We start from the raw sequence: 19,003 nt of genomic DNA, 5'->3' as shown, positions 1-19,003 counted from the left end.
TTAAATACATTACAGTATTACACTAATATTAATCTAAATATTTGCGTATTGCATATTTGTCTTTCTATAACACAAAATTTACTAAAAGGATAAGGTTGAAATTGTTTAAGTATTAGTTTAAATACTATAACAACATAAAGAATTATTTGTGTTTTTAAATTATAACCGGGCTTCACTTCACTGGCAATTAAATGTGAAATTAAATGATATATCAAAAGAAATAATCACATTTTGGATTTTATTAGCGAAACTAAATAACTGAAAAGATACATTGAAATAATAAGCAGTAACAAAACACGGCAAAAAATTAATACTTATTCAGCCCAAACAAGTAAACTAATCCAAACCCGATCCACTTTACCGTTCGCTTAGAACGGATGATTGATCAACCTTTTCCACCGTGGATAGGTAGATAGGTTACGTGTAATCCCAAACCACCATTAATTTTTACGCGCAGTTTCCCCTACCTTTAAAATGGGAGATAATAAATAAAGGATACTTTTAAACGCTGATTAGACAAAATCAAAATAAAATACTACACTAAAATTCCATTACTCCGGCATTCTATAGTTCGGCACGCTTGGTAATCCGGCACGTCTTTTGGAAAAAGTTACATTTTCCTGAATAACGCAAAACATCAATCATTTAATACGCATCGATGTTTTTTCGTGATGAACACAGCGTTAGGCGGGCGTGTGTAGGGGCTAGGCGTCATATTCAGCTTAACTTCGGGTGTTATCAATTAGACTCGAGTCACGTGAATGGCCATGGCCGTAGGCAGTCAGGCTGTGGAACCAGTTGCGCTTTCGTATCAATTCAATTGAGTCTAGTAATGGTATTCAATTTCACAGTTCATGGATTGACGGTTCTAAATGACTGACGGGGATGTATCGCCGTCTGAGATAAGCAAGCAGTCAGTACCTAGAGATGGCTAGCAGTGGCAGTACGGTAAGGGGCTGTGATGAACCGGGATGAATGCGCCCTCGACCTTGTCGTGTTCCACCGAATTGTTGTGACTACGACACCTTAAATAGACCGTTTAAAAATATTTCTTATAGATTATAACGAAGACAACCTGAACAAGTATAAGTATTTGATCAATAAAAACGATTTTTACTGTAATTCTCTATTTATTTATTATTTATTTGATATATATATATATATATATATATATATATATATATATATATATATATCCAATAATCCGGTATATTTGATAATCCGGTATGCCTCACGTCCTGACCGTGCCGGATGAGCGTAAATTTACTGTAATGCATGTAGCAAAAACAAAATAATAATATTATCATGCGTTTAATACATATGTAGGATTTAAAGAATGGCATTGAATATGTAAGCTCATGTAAATTGTACTTGATCAACAAAATGTTTTTACTATTAGATATTTTTACTTGGCTTCATTGATAACTTTATATATGTTATAGTGGTTGCAGGAGAAAGTTGTCAACACAATACATTACTTACGTTATGAATACATTACTTATTTCTAATTTTACTGAATATATTATTTAAAAGAAATTAATACTTAATGCAAATTAGAAATAAGCCATTTTAAGAATGAATGCGTTGTTTACAAGAGTTTTTTCAGCTTCATGTACACAAAAAAACAGAGTCATCCCCAACTTGTTTAATCCAAAGTACAAAGTACATCACAGATTTGAAGGTAGTCTAGGGATATTGTCATAGGCTTCCGGTGACCCTCATTTACCGACAAATTTGAAGACAAAAGGCTGTATAAGTGTCATAAACCTCAGGCACCCTTTTTGTAGCTCTGAACAGTACAAATTGAAACTCTCCCCCCCCCCCATTGTTTATAAAACGTCTTCACCTAAAACTAATGTCGCCGTTGGTCATAGAACTTGTAATTAATAGCCCACCTACGTTCTTATAGGTAACGACAATAATACCACTAAGGTGTGTAGAGAGTGTGAAACAGTTTGCGAACTACTGATAGAGTTTCCAGCGTAGGTCTCTTATTTTTATGTACACATTCCATTAATTTTATATGAAAGATGTTTAAACGCCACCTTGCTGCCGAGGTTTGTAGACGGACTGATAGTGTCTATAAACCTTGGCGTGACCTCTGAGCATGTGATGCGTAGACAAGTAGTCGGACACTCCGTGGTCACCCAGTCCAGGGGCGTACCTAGTCTCTCCGTAGGCGTACTGTGACAGGATTTCCATCTCATTTATCGTAAACCACCACTTCACCTGTAATAAAAATTAATTTATTAAAAATAAATAGCTTCATAAATTTTAATAGTTTTCAAGATAAATTGAACAAATAACAAATTTAATTTTGTAAAAAAATAGCCTGTAAACTAGCTTAGTATATATAACATGGTTACTTTCGTGTAAAACTATAACCAATGTATAAAATGCATTAGCCTAAACTATGTGTAATATCTAAAATGGTTTCATTCTAAAATCGTGTTATAATATACTAAGTAGAAGTACTCAACACTTAGGTGAGGTTGCATCTAAAATTTCAAGGTTATTGCTCATATTATTAGATTACATGTGTTGCTATGTCCCATGAGTATGATTGTACTCAGTTGTATACAAATTTATTTATTCTACTATTTTCTCGTTGCCAATACGGTTCATACACATATGACCAATTTAGAAATGGTCACTAACGCTAAGCCACTTCTCATGCCCTATCATCGAACTCAGTGTTGCCTATATAGAAATGAGGCCTTAGCAAACTTTCAAGGCAATAGGTTAGTTCGATTTTGAGATATCGTGCAAACAGAAACTAATGGACTTTTCTAGCCCCTCGAGTGATAGGCTTCAATAACGCTCAGTATATTAATAAAGTTTCTAATCGATTAGTAGTAGTTTCTGAATTTTACCCTTATACTTTATCAATCTCAAAATTGGTTGAAACAAATTCAATTTAAAATTTACCAATAATTGCAATGTTTATATGTTACATTGGCACTGTGTTTCAGGAATTAATTAACTATTATTGGTGCATTAAGTAAATGTAAATGTATGTTCAACACACTTATACATTTTAAATATATTATTTGAATAATGGGATGTCATTTTATTATTTTCCCCTATCTTATTCGTGTTTTAATTTTCCTTAAACTGTTGTTCTTAATAATAGTTCACATTCATTCCTAAAGATAATTCGTTAATTTAAAAATGTGATAAGTATTTATTTAAAATCACTCTTAACGTGTTGATTTTTCAAGTTGTTTAATTACTACAAGATGACAGTGTGATTAAAACACAAAACAAATATGCATGTATGTATCTTAACAAGACTTGCAACAACAACCGCTTATCAAGTGTGAAATTACTTCTAGTGAGCAGAGTGCAATATGTGGCGACATATCGGCGAAGCTGTTGTCTGAGGAGGAAGTTGGAGCAAAGAGGTGTGAATGAGGAGGGTGGGTAAACCATAAAAGGGTAGGACAAAGAGGTAGAAGGAGGGGTGGCCTGTGTATGATATCGTCAGCGCTCAACTTGTAAGTTTCTATACACGCCTATACAGCTCTTATCAGAAGTTTATACTTCAGAGTAGAGTATTCATACATATACTTGTATTAATACATACTTGAAGTAATTGAACATCATGAATTGCATGCGATATTTTTCAAACTTAAGTAGGCATACATCACGTAAATGTTATTTTAGTGTTCATGGTTAAGAGGATCCAAGGTTAAGAAAAACTGTGACTGACTTGTATGAGGTTTTAAGCGCGTACTAGCATTTTTGGATCGAATGAATAATTATATTTCCTACACCAAAGCTTATTTTTCCGAGATCGAAAAATAATATACATTAGATCTAGAAAACCTACCTCCTTCAAAACGTGTTTACGTCTATCCCTTGTAATCTACTTATTTTCCCCGATCCAAGATATTTTCGGAGCCATAGTACTCTTATTGTCCAGATGAAGAATGTAATATATACATACGTAGGACTGAGAAGTCAAGAAGATGAAAAGCGCTTATTTCTAATAGTTTAAATTCAATTTTGGTCTAATACTTTGAGTTTACCCTATTGCTCCGATCAAGGAAATATATTTCGGCAGGAAAACTGCTATTTTCAGTTCTTGTAATCTATTGCACTTTCGGTCTAAGATATTTCCAGTTCCTTTTTTTAGGTTACATTGTTAAGCCGATGATTAAAATATAATAGCCGAGATACCTATTAAGTTCGAAAAGTATCTACTAAGCTCGGTACAAAAGGGGAAACATTACCAAGTTCACGTAACACTTAATAATCGTTTTTTATAAGGTTTTAATAGAAGTTTTGTTGTTTTTCGGACTATAATCTCGGAAAGAATAGCTCCTTGAGGCATGTCAGTCAAGGAAGCCAACCAATTTCGAGTGCCACGATGTCTTTTCGTCACTGGTGCATTCTGGAATAAAATTTAGATAATAGTGTTGTTTTTGCTTTCTGCCTTTCACTAATAATAATATGTAATGTATAATTAATATTTTATAAAATTTGAACTTAAACCGATATTTCAAGCTCTTTGGCTAACTTCGGCCGAAATTATCAACAGCTGTATAGCGTCAGTTGAATTTTTATTGTAAAAAGTAAATTTAAGTAATTTTACAAATTCAAAAGTATTCCGAGAAACTTTTGCGATATTTTTCTTCGTATAAACCTTCCTCGGACTTAAGGATAAGAATTAGAGAAAATAATTAGATGAATAAGTCCAACTGTTCTCGAGATTAGCATTAGCAACACATTTAGAGATTGATTATTATTTATAAGGTATATGTATGTGTGTTGTTTAATATGTTTATGAAATAATACTTCAATGCTGTGATCTAAGATAAAAGTTTTTAGTATGCAGCTAAGTTTGTATTTCAAATATTGTTTTTTTTTCTTTTTTTATGATTTCCCAGGTTATTTCTTGAGCGTAGACGAACTTATATTTCACAGGTGCGAGTATATCTAATGTTAGTGACAGGACTAGCCTTATCTCCATATTCCCGGAAGGCGATGTCGGCGAAGTCCCTGAAGTAATCTGCCATGTCAGGGTTGTTCCATCCTCCAAGATCCTGTAGAGGCTGTGGCAAATCCCAATGAAACAGTGTTATCTGAAAATTTATAATTTGAATAAATAAACAAATATATTCTTAACTAAGAGTAAGAAGTACTTACGAAGTCTATTGAGGCGTATTGTATTATTATGCATGGTACAAAACATATTACATATACGAGTATTCGGGAAGGAAATTAATTAAAACCTTGGTTTCCAATACTCTGCCTTATTTTGCTACTAATCTAGAATCATTATTTCTCATCACATTATTATAATTTTTTGTGGTGTTATTAGTTTCTTCCTTCTATTTACAACTCACATCTTCCCAAATATTCTAACTCTTGCTTGATTTAAATGTTCAATGTTTACTTCTCAGGTCTAGATCATAAAAATTTGTTGAATAAGGTATATTTACTAGCGAGTCTAAAATGTATGAATTTTTACAGTATAACAAATGTGAAGTTTATGAAACTTTAATTACCATTTGTCATTTTAGAAATTTTACATTTGTACTCAAAAAGATATAATTGTAAGTTAGGATTATAGTTTCACAAAATACATCCCCCAGAGGATTACAGTAATATTTTTCCCAGATGGTTTTCCTTTTTAACCAACTGAAGGACTTGGTTATCCAGAAGACATGAGAGCACATAAGGTTTACAAGACCTGTCCCAACCGTGCTGACTACCTATGTTTCAGCCACCTGAGAAGTATGTGTAAATACTTGTTTAAGACTTGCTAATTCGATTACATTAAAGATATAGATATATCTTCTACAATCCTCGAGCCCTTTCGGAGTTATGTTAACAGGCTCCAGTTGGTTCGAATTAATCTCAATTGGAACGACCAGCTTGTCTCCAGTCTGTGGCCCCGATGGCATCCCTCCTTCCGTTCCTAGAGCGTGCAGCGATCTTCTTGTTCCACCCATCACCTACCTCTTCAATAAGTTACTTAGATATGGAGTCTATCCTGCTTCCTTTAATGCCGAATATTTGGTTCCTGTTCCCAAGTTTAAGGATATTGGCCATGTAACATCTTACCGGTCAATTATCATCCTCTCAACTCTATCTTCGAGGGACTTGTGCTGGACTTCAACCAGATCTTCACGGATGAGCAACATGGATTCCGGTTAGGACAATCCACTACAACCAACCTACTCTCGTGCAGAATTATTATTTTCTGCCTTTGAGAGGGAGAGGCAAGTAGTTGTCTATGTAGACTATGCCAACGCCTTCGACAAGATCAGCCACCTCCATCTTCTAGCGAAATTCGGAGGCTATGGAGCGGCTAGACAGCTGCACACTTGGCTGGGTAGCTATCTCCAGGGGAGTGAACTCCGAGTCCATTCCGCTTCGTGCATCTCAGTGTTCATCTAGTGTTCTCCAGATATCTCTACTGTCCATTTTTCTTCAATATCTAGATTAACGACCTGATCCAGTCAGTTCTGTTGAGATGATTGTTTTTCGCAGACGAAACTAAACTTTATACCGAAGTGGCAGTTTCTGAGGACTGTAGGAGTCTTCAAGCGGCTCTTGATGCTGTTGACGAGTGTACCGAAGCTAATGCGGTGTACCTTAACGTCTCCAAATGCAACGTCCTTACTTTTACAGGACATCTCGTTCTATCTTACACAATTACTTTATTGATTCTGAACTTCTGGAGCGTTGCAAGGCAATTAGCAATCTTGGAGTGACGTGCAGCCATGACTCTTACCAAGGGCGTCATGTGTGTTACTTGTCTAAAAAAGACTAAAAGATCAATGGGGTTCTTATTCCGAATTGAGCGCTATCTTTTTTGCATCAGAAGTCTTCTAAATTACAACTTCCTCGTACAGCACCTTACCTCAGGAGTCATTGTGGAAGGTTGTAGATAATTCATCATAGATTCTGTAGACTTTTTTGTTGCTGAGTTACGCCTTGGTTAGGATTGGAGTCAAACTCGTCTTGAAGTAGCTTATCTTTGCTCTTATACAGACTATTAAGTGGAAATATCAAAAGTCCCGAGCTGCTCTCCCCCCTATTGGAGCTTATAGTTTATAACCATTAGAAGGTTTGACCTGTAGGATCTTCCAGTCCTTGGGATTCTCTGGCCTGTAGTGGATTACGGATCTTTTAATGTCCTAACATCGGGAACGTTGCAGATACAAGAAGATTTTGGGCTATACAATTTCCCATTTCTTGCATGTGCAATCCTTGGATGCGATTTCAAGGGTGATGTGTAACAGACAGTTAAAACAAAGAAATATTATTTGCATTGTTGTGTTGTCTTACCATTGGCTGGATTCCGTTGGCCAGTAACTCGTCTATTAAGCGATGGTAATAATCCACCCCCTTCTGGTTTACTGTGTGGTTGTAGCCTGTTGGGAGAATTCGGGTCCAGGAAAGCGAGAACCTGTACATTGTGAACTGGAAAAGATTTTAAAATATTTATGAACTCCAAATTGTATAATACCAGCGTACGAGATAATGTCAGGTTTATGGTAGTGATCCTCCCTCTGCTGGTTGACTGTGTGGTTGTAGCCAGTTGGGAGAATTCTGGTCCAGGAAAGCGAGAACCCGTACAATGTGAACTGGAAAATATTTTAGAATATCTGTAAACTCCAAATTACGTATAATAACAGCGTACGAGATAATGTCAGATTTATGGTAGTGATCCTCCCTCTGCTGGTTGACTGCGTGGTTGTTGAGATTCGAGAGCATTCGGATCCAGGATAGTGAGAACCTGTACATTGTGAACTGGAAAATATTTTAGAATATTTTTAAACGCCAAATTACATAATAACAGCGTACGAGATAATGTCAGTCAGCTTTATGGTGGTGATCCTCTCTCGGCTGGTTGACTTTGTGGTTCCTGATGTTGGGAGAATTCGGTACCAGGAAAGTAGCAACCTGTACAGGTGAACTGGAAAAGATTTTAGAATATTATAAATCTACATAGCATTAAATATCAAAATACAATGTAAAATCCACTATAACAGAATCTTTTTGAAGCAGACAAATTTCATTTTTGATAATTTTATGAATATTCCGTGAATACCAAGAATTAACAGTTTTCAGAATATGCTCTAATCCGAACTCCGATACCAAAGGAGTTATAGTATAGACACGCATCTAAAAGTTGGACAAAGCTAAAAAATTGGTTTATAGTACCAAAAAAAACAGTTCTTAAAAACTACTTAAACCATTTTAATTAATAGTTTTCCATCAATAAACCAGTTGTTAGAGGAATAGCTGAAGTCTTTAAATATCACTTTGAAAAAGTTAAAGAAGATTTAATGTACATTTTTTACATGAATTAAATTTTAAAAGTGATAAAGACTACTGGGTGTGGTGATCATGTTGGTATTTAAAATGGGTATTAAAATTAGAAATACCTTCGGATTGTGTTTAAATATTTAAAAATTTATCATTATTTTACAATAAAACTTCATAAATATCTGTGTACATATGTGTGATACTTTTTGGTTGAAACGAGTTGAATTTTTGTTTTGTATAAAACTATGCATTTCTGTATGTAAACGAGGAAATGGATACCTTATTATTACAATATATTTGAAAACTATTTAATAATTATGCCACAGTACGGTATATTACTCTAACTACTCACCCCAGTCTCTTTAATCATTCTCACGTCCTCCTTGTATTTGTGGTAAGAGTCACACGCCACGTCACCGGTCTCTCTACCCTTTACTCTGTCAGGGTACTTGTGAGTGAAGTTGTCCCATACACTCTCACCCTTGCCTGCAAACACGCTATCAGTGTTACTTTATGTATACAAAATCATGTCAAGTGTATAACAATATTAAATTTCATACTAATTGGTCTTGCTGTAGAAAATTATCTTCAGGTTTATAAAACAAGAATGAATGATAATATACGTTTATATTCAAATTAAAGATATTGCTTTATTCGTGAATTAAATTTTAATAACTATATTGATTTTAAATTGTATTTGTCAATATGACGCTGACACTGTACAAGCTAATAAAATCTAATATTCTTAGAATAATTTTGCGCTTAATGTTCTCTGTTTTAAAAGACCATACACGTTAAAATTTTATGATACACTTGCTGGAAAATTTAAGTCCCAACTGCTTCAAATACTTTCTTCCCGTGCAATTAATTGAACAGAACCACATGTAGATCTTAATCACATTTGAGAGCACGTCAAAATCGCTTTTTTATCTACAACAGGACAGGCTACTAAAAAAGGTTTGGAAGACGGCATGGTAATTCCCCACTCCACAAGAGCCTTCTGTATCAGCTTGGATTGCTTCGTACCATGGTAATATATGACAAGTTCCAAAAACTTATCGCTTAAGAGGGCGCACTAGTCAGATACCGGTCGCACATCGGTTTTGGGTTTGACACAGATCAAAACTGTGTTATAAAGATTAACTCGTCTCAAATCCTAATATTATTGGTTTACAAATTATTTTTAAAACATATGACATTTATGAAGAAATCTATACTGTCTACAAATGCGATACAATTAGTATTAATTAGTATTAACAGTTAATGGTACTTTTTATAAATTCATTAGCATTAAGACACTAAAATCTAAGTTTCTGAAGTTGAATTTGAGATGAGTCTCTAACTAGCGACAGCCAGTTAACTATTTTAGTGCGCCCTTTTAAGGTTTCAAGATGGCATCTGTTCAAAGTTCCAAAAAACTCGATCATTGCCTTATAGAAACTAGAAAATTTGTCAGTTGGGGTCTACGTGTTAACAATAATTGTAATTCTTTCAAATTTTTAGCTAAAAATAAGTACCATCTTCGTTCCAAGCCCCCTCCACTTGGTATGCAGACGTTGCACAGGATAACATGAAGCCCGGTGGCAAAGCCCTGAGATTGTTGGTCGTTGGTGTGGCCGCCCATAACTGTCTCTGGAATCATCAAACATTAGAATATAAGTATTAATTAAACATATCCACAATTGAGTAATCTGCTTATTTAAAAGCATGGCAGAAATTACTGTAATAGAAACAGCCAATGATTACAGTTACTAAAACACACTCGACTAGGAGAACAAGTGACTTAAGATATATTTATTAATTATATCTAATACGCTTCTGTCAGATATTCTTTTCAGTATGACGTAAACTAACTGTTAATTTGTTCCACATATTTATTTGGTCATAAGTTACTGGTACTTAGTTAAGGGGACTGTTACCCAAAAAATAAATAAAATAATACATTTTTTTATTTTTCCTTATTTTTCTTTGGAACGTACTGATTTCATTGCAGTAATTTGTTTTTTCCTATGATTACTATAAGTTGGTAAAAAAATATCATTGAAACCCTTGCATGTCATTTTTTGACACTAACTGAACATCAGTCATGTTCCACTAACTAACACTTTCATATTTTTCACCCCGCATCATTGTTTTGCTGTATTTAACTTTTTATGTTGGCTATACTGTCTAGCAGCTTTATTTCAGGTTACTATTATTGTTACTACTGTCAAAAGAGGATGGGAAAGCGGCTATTAAAATTAAAATCTGTCTCGGGTAAAGTAAAACTTGAGGATGGTAAGGGATTAGGTGGGCAGTGTAGGCTAAGTGAGCCTAATATTCAAAAACTGCAGACCTATTATGGCCTGGCCATAAGGCGAAATGTGCAGAGTGTTGGAGAGATGAAAAAGACAATATGGGCAGTGTACTTTCACATGATGTCATCAAATGATAAACCTACTCATCAGCTATGCCCTAAAGACAATGAGACATGGTGTAAATATAACCTGAGTTTACTTACCAATGAAATGTATGACCATGATAAACATTTTCACATCCCTGATTGTGTTATGAGTTTTATAAAACCCATATTCAAAGACCTTTCAGAAACCAAACTGTTGGAGCGTTGTTTGAAAGGGAAAACTCAAAACCAAAATCATCGAATAGTGTAATTTGGTCCCTAATACCAAAAAGAACTTTTGTAACTCTGCCTACCCTTAAATTTGGTGTTTACTCTGCAGTTTGTAGCTTTAATGACGGCTTTTCTAGTAAATTACAAGTTTTGGAAGCATTAAACCTACGTCCAGGGAACAATTTTGTAAAAGCGATGCAGCGCCTAGAAATAGTGCGAGTGAAGGAAGCGGACAAGAATGTTCAAGAACTAGATAAGAAAATAAGGAATAAGAGAGCTTTGAAAAGAAAACACTTTGAAGACATGTTTACACAAAATGAAGACCCAGATAATCCATCCTACAGCTCAGGAAACTACTAGGCTATTGTAGTTAAAGACATTTTCTTCGATTCCCGTAAGTTGTTTTTTTTTCTATTTAGATGCAAGTGTTCTCAGTTATTTATGAACTTAGACCTCTCAAATTTTTACCACTTGTACTTTGTACTATGATCTAGGTACAACCAAAGGGTTTTTACAAAATAAAAAGTATTATCTTAGAAATAAAATATTTTTTGTGATTTTTTTAGTTTTAAAAAGGTGAATTTTTTAAAATTAGTTTTTTTAATACTAAAAGATGATAAATTTTTATTTTTGTTGGTCATGAACTATAAAAAGGTGTGCTTTAAAAGACAAAAAAAAATCAAAGCTCTATCATGACTCATTATTTTAGAAACCTGCATTAAGTTTATATGGACTAAGATAGGCGGTAACAGTCCCCTTAAGTAGCCGTTATACAAATGAATTTATGTAATGAAGTTTCCATTTTAATTTAAAACTAATATATTACACTGGCAATTATTTATTTTCTAGAAATTTATCTGATGTTTGCGAGACTAATACTTGAAAAACATTGTGTCAGGGCTGTCTCTTATAAAATGCTTAATCTCGCTCTACGGTTTAGCACATATTCTTATTAAATTTTGTTCTTACTTACATACAGTATTTAAATTTTTTTTGATACTTTGAAATCAACATATTTAAATTACCTCTATTTCACTAAGTACAGTTACATTATTTGTACAGGTGTTTAAAGTTTATCGGTTCCACTCTTTTCACGCTTTAAGAGCAGCAAGCTTAACTGGTTCAAAAAATCAAACAAATTTACTGAGAAATCATGTTTGCATTTAAGCCTTCACGCTAAGTAATTAATTTCAGATAATACTTACCGTAGCTAATAATATCGTGACGGCAACAGTCCCCAAAGCCACCACTGCCATGACGGTGATAACAGACCTCGTGCAGAATTGGTTTCTCTGAGTACTCCTGTAAAAATTGTACACCTCTTAAAATTTTGTTTCAAAGCAAGCAAAGAATAAAACTTCCAAGAAAAGTTGTGATATGTAAGTGACCACTTTCACAGCACATTTCATCTTCATTGCATCAAATCACAGTTCCAGGATTAAAAAGGAGAAGAAATTAAAGAGCTTAAAAACTAAAGAAAGGAAGGATTGGTACCCATTTTGATTTTGTATAACAATTTATTTATTCGTACATAAATTGAGACTGGTCAAAGAAATATACAAATCCTTACTTTGGCGCCTGTAACTCTGGTAGTTCTTCTATCTGATCTACTGAAGTCAATTTAAAATCTATTAAAAGATCGGAACATCCTTATTTTGGTACGTCTTAACTCTACTAGTATGCCTCCACATATAATAAAAGATCGTTGTCTTAGTAAGGATCTGTATTGTCCTAAACAATGTAATCAATCCAACCTCTGTGACAAGTTCAAGTTAGATTTGACTTGTTTGCGAACTCGATCCAATGTAACTTAATCAACACTAAAGCAAGTTTCAACAGACCTTCAATAATTGATTAGTATGACACTGCACACAATCATTGTGAGCATTCCGTTTCTAACGACACATTGATATTCTCTTCAAACTACGAACAGAAATAACCATAGTAGTATTGAAAACTATATCGTTAATAGTTTCCACTGGTAAATATACAATATTCGCTCCACTTTTAATCCACTTGGAACAATGAGTCATATGGCTTTAAAGTCGCCTTGCCATATTCATAATAAATGTTCTTATGCCAGATAACATTTCATACTCTACACCTTCCTAATCCTTTTTTCTGTATTGAAAAAACTAATTGATTTGGTTTCCATACTAATTATTTATCTGGTATATAAATACCAAATCAATCTGGTATTTATATACCAGAAAAACTATACCTTGAATAAGGTATATTGTATCCCTTCCATGGATGTATTATGCCATAAAATTAACATTTTTAATTAAAACCTCAGCGTTTATAGCACTTATAAATAGTGAGGAAGAAATAAGTAAAAAGGGAAAGAAGGTAAGAGATAGAGAAAAAGGATAGGTGGAGGGAAAGAGAGGGAGAAAGATCTATACAAATAGTTGTTAACTAAACCGTAATATCCACTCTCTTTTGACTGTGTTTATTGATAGCCCCTTTAGGATATATTCCCTAAATACAGAAAAGTTAAAAAGCTTGCTTTATCACTCTGCGAAATTACAAGCATTTACAATAGGCAATATATGATATTTTGTAATTTTACTCATTTATGACAAGGATATTGATTTTAGTTTAATATAATCTAAGAAAATTATAAGTAGTTACATTTTTTGTAAATTCACTTAAATTTTATACATAAAACCAGGTCACTCATTGAAGGTATGACACATGTACATACTGCAGCTATTTCGCATTCCACAGTCACTAGGTATTTCAAACAAATCACGCCCAAACGTATCTTAATATATCACTGAGCAACTGATGTCATCTTTTCTTTTACCAGGTTCTATATTTTAATTTTTTAATTTTTGTATAATTTTTTGGGAGTGCCGATAGCCGAGCGGTCTAAGACGTTCTGTCTGTGACCGTTGCACTTTTTATCAGTACCATCGACATTGTACTGTATCAATTCTCCCTTATTCTGTTTGATAAGATCCTCGCACAGGTCAGTGGCCCATGACGACGGACGGATTAAGGACTTGCAATCCCGAGCACAAATCACAAGAACGAGGATCACAGTCACATATCCACACTAGCATCCTGTGCAGTGACAGCGCTTGAACTGGACTCCAAGCAGCTTTTGGGTATGTTTCAACCCTTTTCTTTTACTTCTTTACTTATTTCTGGTCTTTATTTTTATATGTAGTAATACCTCCTCCACCTGACGAAGAGGATAGATTCCAATCCTCGAAACGTTGTGTTTTACCTTTTATAACCTATAACGATGGCAAATGTCCGAAATCCTGTTATCCTTTCAAACCTTCCATCGTCAATAACAAACTTTAAACAAAGCAAAAGTAAGATTGTTGATCTAATTTTATAATTCTTAACACTAGTTCATCCATAGGTATAAGAATGACTTAATCTTTTTATATAGATTAGTCACGGTAGATATCCCGTGTGTTTATCGTAGTATCTTGTAGATAAACATGTATCTTCATGGCGAGCAAGCACAAAACGTGATTACACAGATAGGCGACCTAAACAGTAGCAGGGGCTATCGCTTTATGAACTGACCTATTAAGCTCACCGGATAAACCAAGAGATAAAGCAATCATGATTCCCACTGTAAACAAACACGTAAGTGGTGCAATCGATGTTTGCTTGGGGAAATATATTTTTTTTTTAATTTTTAATTCCTAATCCTTTAATAACTGCCCTAAAGACAATAAAATGATAAATATTTTATCATAATATTTTATATAAATATTTTATATAAATATTTTATTATTTATATAAATATTTTATAAAGAAATTACATGCATTTTGTAAAAAATTTGGCAGTTTTGTAATCAGACCTAAATAAAAACGGCTGAAGATAAAAAATGTTAAATTATACAGTATCTAATCTGCATGAGCTATGGAGCTTCAGGGAGTGACATACTTTTATTCATTACGATTTAGTCCGTTATAATTTGGTTAAATAAAGATAATTTAAGAAAATTACATGTTCTAAATTTGTTGAATTACGTTTTCTTAAGAAAGTAAAAATAAAAAAAACAGTTCTCTCTATTAAATTTCTGTACGTACTGTAAAGAGTGTATGCCCGTTATTTCAACAGGTTTTCTTTCGATCTAATTATAAGATGTCTCACATTTATGCGTCAAATTCATTACGGACTTATTATAATGCCCAGAATGTCGAATTTTCACTCAAGTATCATCTTGCCGATCCGACACATTGCTGTCACAGCCAGCTTTAATATGGATTACTATAATATTATGAGAAATGTTCCAATTATTAATTAACTACTTATGTCAGATGCACAACCAAAACAGTCATTTTCCTTAATCTTAAAATAAATTGAGTTACCCGGTTATGCCTTCTCTTCAACTGCTAAGACCTGTTGGAATTAAATATAAACATTGCATAATTTATGCGTTCAAACGTGACCCCTGATCACTCCTACCTAATATTAAATAGTTATGCATTTAACAGTTTTTTTTTAAATAATAGGATAAATTATTCTAAATAGCCTACTTTTTACACTTATCTCTGCAGGACGTTTAGGCCTCTATCACCATGCACTGACTGCACGGTTTCGCCTCATCCTGACACACACGTCATCTCGCGGCAGGTATCGAAATCTGTTCGTGTCCTGACGTGACAAACTGATAACTCCAAACTATTTTGTCTGATGGCAGAAGACGTTAGTTAACGTGTCTGATACCATTTATTGCCTCTACCAGACAAACACTGTGGCGATTGCCACCGCAGAATTCCTACCACTCCTTGTAGAATGATAAAGATAATTAAATTTGTCCACATTCAAAGTTTTATCTTAATAGATTGTAACCAATTGATTTAATAGCAGAAATAACTGTCCAACCAAAACCGATTACACCCGACAAATCTTAAAATAGCCAATCAGTGTCGCTCGTATCATGTGTACAAGTTAGGTTATTTCAACGGTTAAACAGATACAGATCATCGTCATGAAGTACTAAATATGATATGATATCTATATGTACATTGCTCATTACTCATAGGTTCTCATCAGTCAGTATAAATAGGCAATGCTGAGACTTAAATTTACCCAGTTCAAACTTTCTATGCATAGAAAACTTAGTGGAAAGAAGACCATTTTGATACTGAACAAGGGAAAGATTTCACTCACAATATAATCTGATAACGCTGCTAATTAATTAAAATCTATGGAGGTGCTAATTACAGACTATTGGGACTCAGAGCCTGTAATAAAGAATAAAGTAAGATACTGATTTTATTCTTTGTTGTTGATCTTACAAGTTCTTGATAAATTAACTTATTTAAAGAAGAGAAAAATAATTTTGTTCTCATTTTATTCGACTACTTTATGCGTAGTAAATTTTTTGAAACGATCCCACCCTACATTTTAAAACATTAGCCATTTTAGTCAGTGAATTAATTTGTGTACCGGGATCACTTGGTTTATTTTTATACCTTGTAATAAAGTACACTTTTCACAATGACTTCTTTCAACCCATTACAGTTCGGGTTAATAATGCCAATTTTTTTGACTGAAGGGCTGGAAATTTGCTCTTCTTTTCTTCTAAAGTGTTCACTATCCCTGCTCATCGCATTTCGACAGAAGGCAGCCCCTCCCTGCACCTTATCAATCCGGAATATCCTTTAATTACGGAAGCATCTGCAAAGGTCATTTTTAGGACTAATTGCAATGAAAAATTTCTGCGCTTCTTGTCCTGAACTGGACAAAAAAAGTCCTCAATTAATGGGGTTGTAGTGAGCGTGTGTTGAAACCGAAGCATAGCTACAATGATAATTCTAGCTTACAACAACTTCACACTCTGAGATAAAATTCTGATCTACTAGTAATAATTATATTTAATTGAACCATAATTAACCAAACAATATAATACATAGGTTTAAAAAGTTTAATGCGTACCCAAACCAAAGTAGCAAAATAATACACTGGTTTCGAAGCTTAATTGAATACTTCATATGCCTTACCTTAATTCATAAGCAAATGTATCAGAGTTTGATACAGAAAACTTGTATAATACTGTTATAGCATTTTTGTTTTAATTTGTGTTTAAAGTGTTTAGATACTTAGAGTAATTCGACACAGTGTTAGTGCTATGAACAAGGTACACAGAAGTTTTCTTAAGGAAATGATCACAACTCTAAGACTTACTTAATAAAGTTCCGTAAAAGCAAGGCTGGACATTGCACTTTCAACACAATCCTCAACACAACTGCTTATTGTTTCCACTAGGATTGACCTATCCGATTATGTTATCACAGGTTAACGCTATTGCACTTTGGCACATTCTTTGCCCTAATTCATAGTTTAGATGATAAAGGTTTAAAGGTTAGCCTAATGAACATTGACCCAATGTAAGAGAACACCTATTGATATTGACTCATTAACGCCTGATTAGAGAACTAGTTTAAATATTAAAAGAACTCACTTTCTAAATTAAAACCTAACTTTCTAAATATTATCTAACCTCATGCAGTCATACGCCTTCATGTTTAGTCGTAACTTTATGGGAGATTTACACTATGAGTTATAACTAAGTTTTGGAATTTTTTCTGAATAAACCATAAATATATCTAAAAAACCTACAGAGCGTTTGGATGCATATTAATTATATGTTTAAAATGTCCAATAATTCTAAGACCTAAGAGCGTAAAACAGCATGATGTTTAACATTATTCTTATGGGGAAAGCAGGACATCTTGCTACAGCCGATTCTTTAAATCATAATTTAAAAAATAAGAAGAAATAATGTTATGAAAGCATTGATGCTATAGTAAAAACATTGCGTCAAGTATAGACTCAAAAAGTTGAATCTTAAGAGTTAAATTAAAAAGAGTTAAATTTAAATTAATCTTAAATTTGTATTAAGATAAAATCCAATTAAATTATTTTAAAAATTTATGGACTTGCACAACTGTGACTCTTATTCAGATAAATTAACTGTGAAAAAAAACAAAAAAAAGAAATATAAATTAAATATTTTAACAAGAAACACAAAATCATACTTAATACTTACTTATATCTAAGACAAGTAGCGTGATGCTTAGAAATAAGTAGGTATTATAAATTAGGAGCTATTGGATGTCGTCTTTGTAACACTATTTAGTGTGCAGTTTCAGTCTTCTTTAAGTTCTACATGTTGAATTTTTCATTCTCATTTTCTCGGACCTTATTGACACATTTGATGGTAAAGAATTTTGATTATTTAGATTTATAGCGTCACTCTCTACAGGTGTTTCATACATGGATAGTGTAAAATCGTTAACTACTTACTCTTTTGTGTAAAGAATTTAGTGTTTGGCCGACATATGTTTTCGAAAAATTACAAGTATCTTGCAAATAATAAATATGCTACGAAATGCTATCCGAAATTTTGTGTTGAAATGATTTTAAATATAGTTGAAACCATAAGAATAATGGAAAGTCAGTTCTGTATTATTAATACTCGCAGTCACTCTTTACTCTTATTTAAAAAATTATATTTAGTAACAATTTGTCTTAAAATAACCATAAATTTAACGTATTCAATCAAAACTGAGATAAAACCATTAATAATTTACTTCAAAGAAACACACTTAAACACTAAATATATTAAGCACTGAGTTTGTAAATTGACAGTTTCCTGCTTGATAATATTAAATATGAAACATAAAGTACAACTTTGAACTTGAAAAACATACATGATGCCTTGTTGGAGTCGATTAATCGAATATTACGAACGATGTTGCCAATACGAACGATTAGCGAACCTGTTTCGACTCTTGTTGGAACGTCATCACCAAGAGCTTGAAATCAACACACATATGTTAACGACCTGTTATCAACTGATAACACTACAACAGCCACGGATCATCCTGTAGCTAATCCTGTATTATCACCTCTTTAAGCCAGAGTCGTTATGTTTTACAGCTCTCGTTCCTTCACTGTTCACCTCTGCAACCCAATCTAAAGTTCCTCGTGTAACTCCTTCTTTTATACGTATAATGATAAAAAAAACTGCCCCAATGCCGCTAATAATTGTTTTGGAAATAGTAATCTAACATTGATCTCTTTTTTTAAATTGCATATATAATTTATACTATATCATAGATTCA

The 19,003-nt window shown here is 33.4% G+C and overlaps 1 protein-coding gene across 1 annotated transcript in view; it reads right to left on the bottom strand.

Annotated features, from left to right (window-relative positions):
- The window catches only part of LOC124355699 (lactase-phlorizin hydrolase-like), a 51,506-nt gene extending 32,783 nt beyond the window's left edge, over window positions 1–18,723 (bottom strand). The window contains exons 1-7 of the mRNA XM_046806858.1: window positions 18,590–18,723; window positions 12,103–12,199; window positions 9,804–9,918; window positions 8,639–8,772; window positions 7,303–7,437; window positions 4,965–5,087; window positions 2,046–2,229 (exon numbers count right to left, since the gene is read on the bottom strand). Of these exons, the coding sequence (XP_046662814.1) occupies window positions 2,046–2,229; window positions 4,965–5,087; window positions 7,303–7,437; window positions 8,639–8,772; window positions 9,804–9,918; window positions 12,103–12,199; window positions 18,590–18,591 (790 nt within the window). The 5' untranslated portion in view covers window positions 18,592–18,723. The remainder of the gene's footprint in view (window positions 1–2,045; window positions 2,230–4,964; window positions 5,088–7,302; window positions 7,438–8,638; window positions 8,773–9,803; window positions 9,919–12,102; window positions 12,200–18,589) is intronic.
- Between the last annotated feature and the right edge of the window lie 280 nt (window positions 18,724–19,003).

Source organism: Homalodisca vitripennis, chromosome 2 (assembly GCF_021130785.1).
Source record: "Homalodisca vitripennis isolate AUS2020 chromosome 2, UT_GWSS_2.1, whole genome shotgun sequence".
NCBI classification, from domain to species: domain Eukaryota; kingdom Metazoa; phylum Arthropoda; class Insecta; order Hemiptera; family Cicadellidae; genus Homalodisca; species Homalodisca vitripennis.
Note: the sequence above shows the minus strand (reverse complement) of the source record. Positions and strands in the feature narration are given on the sequence as shown.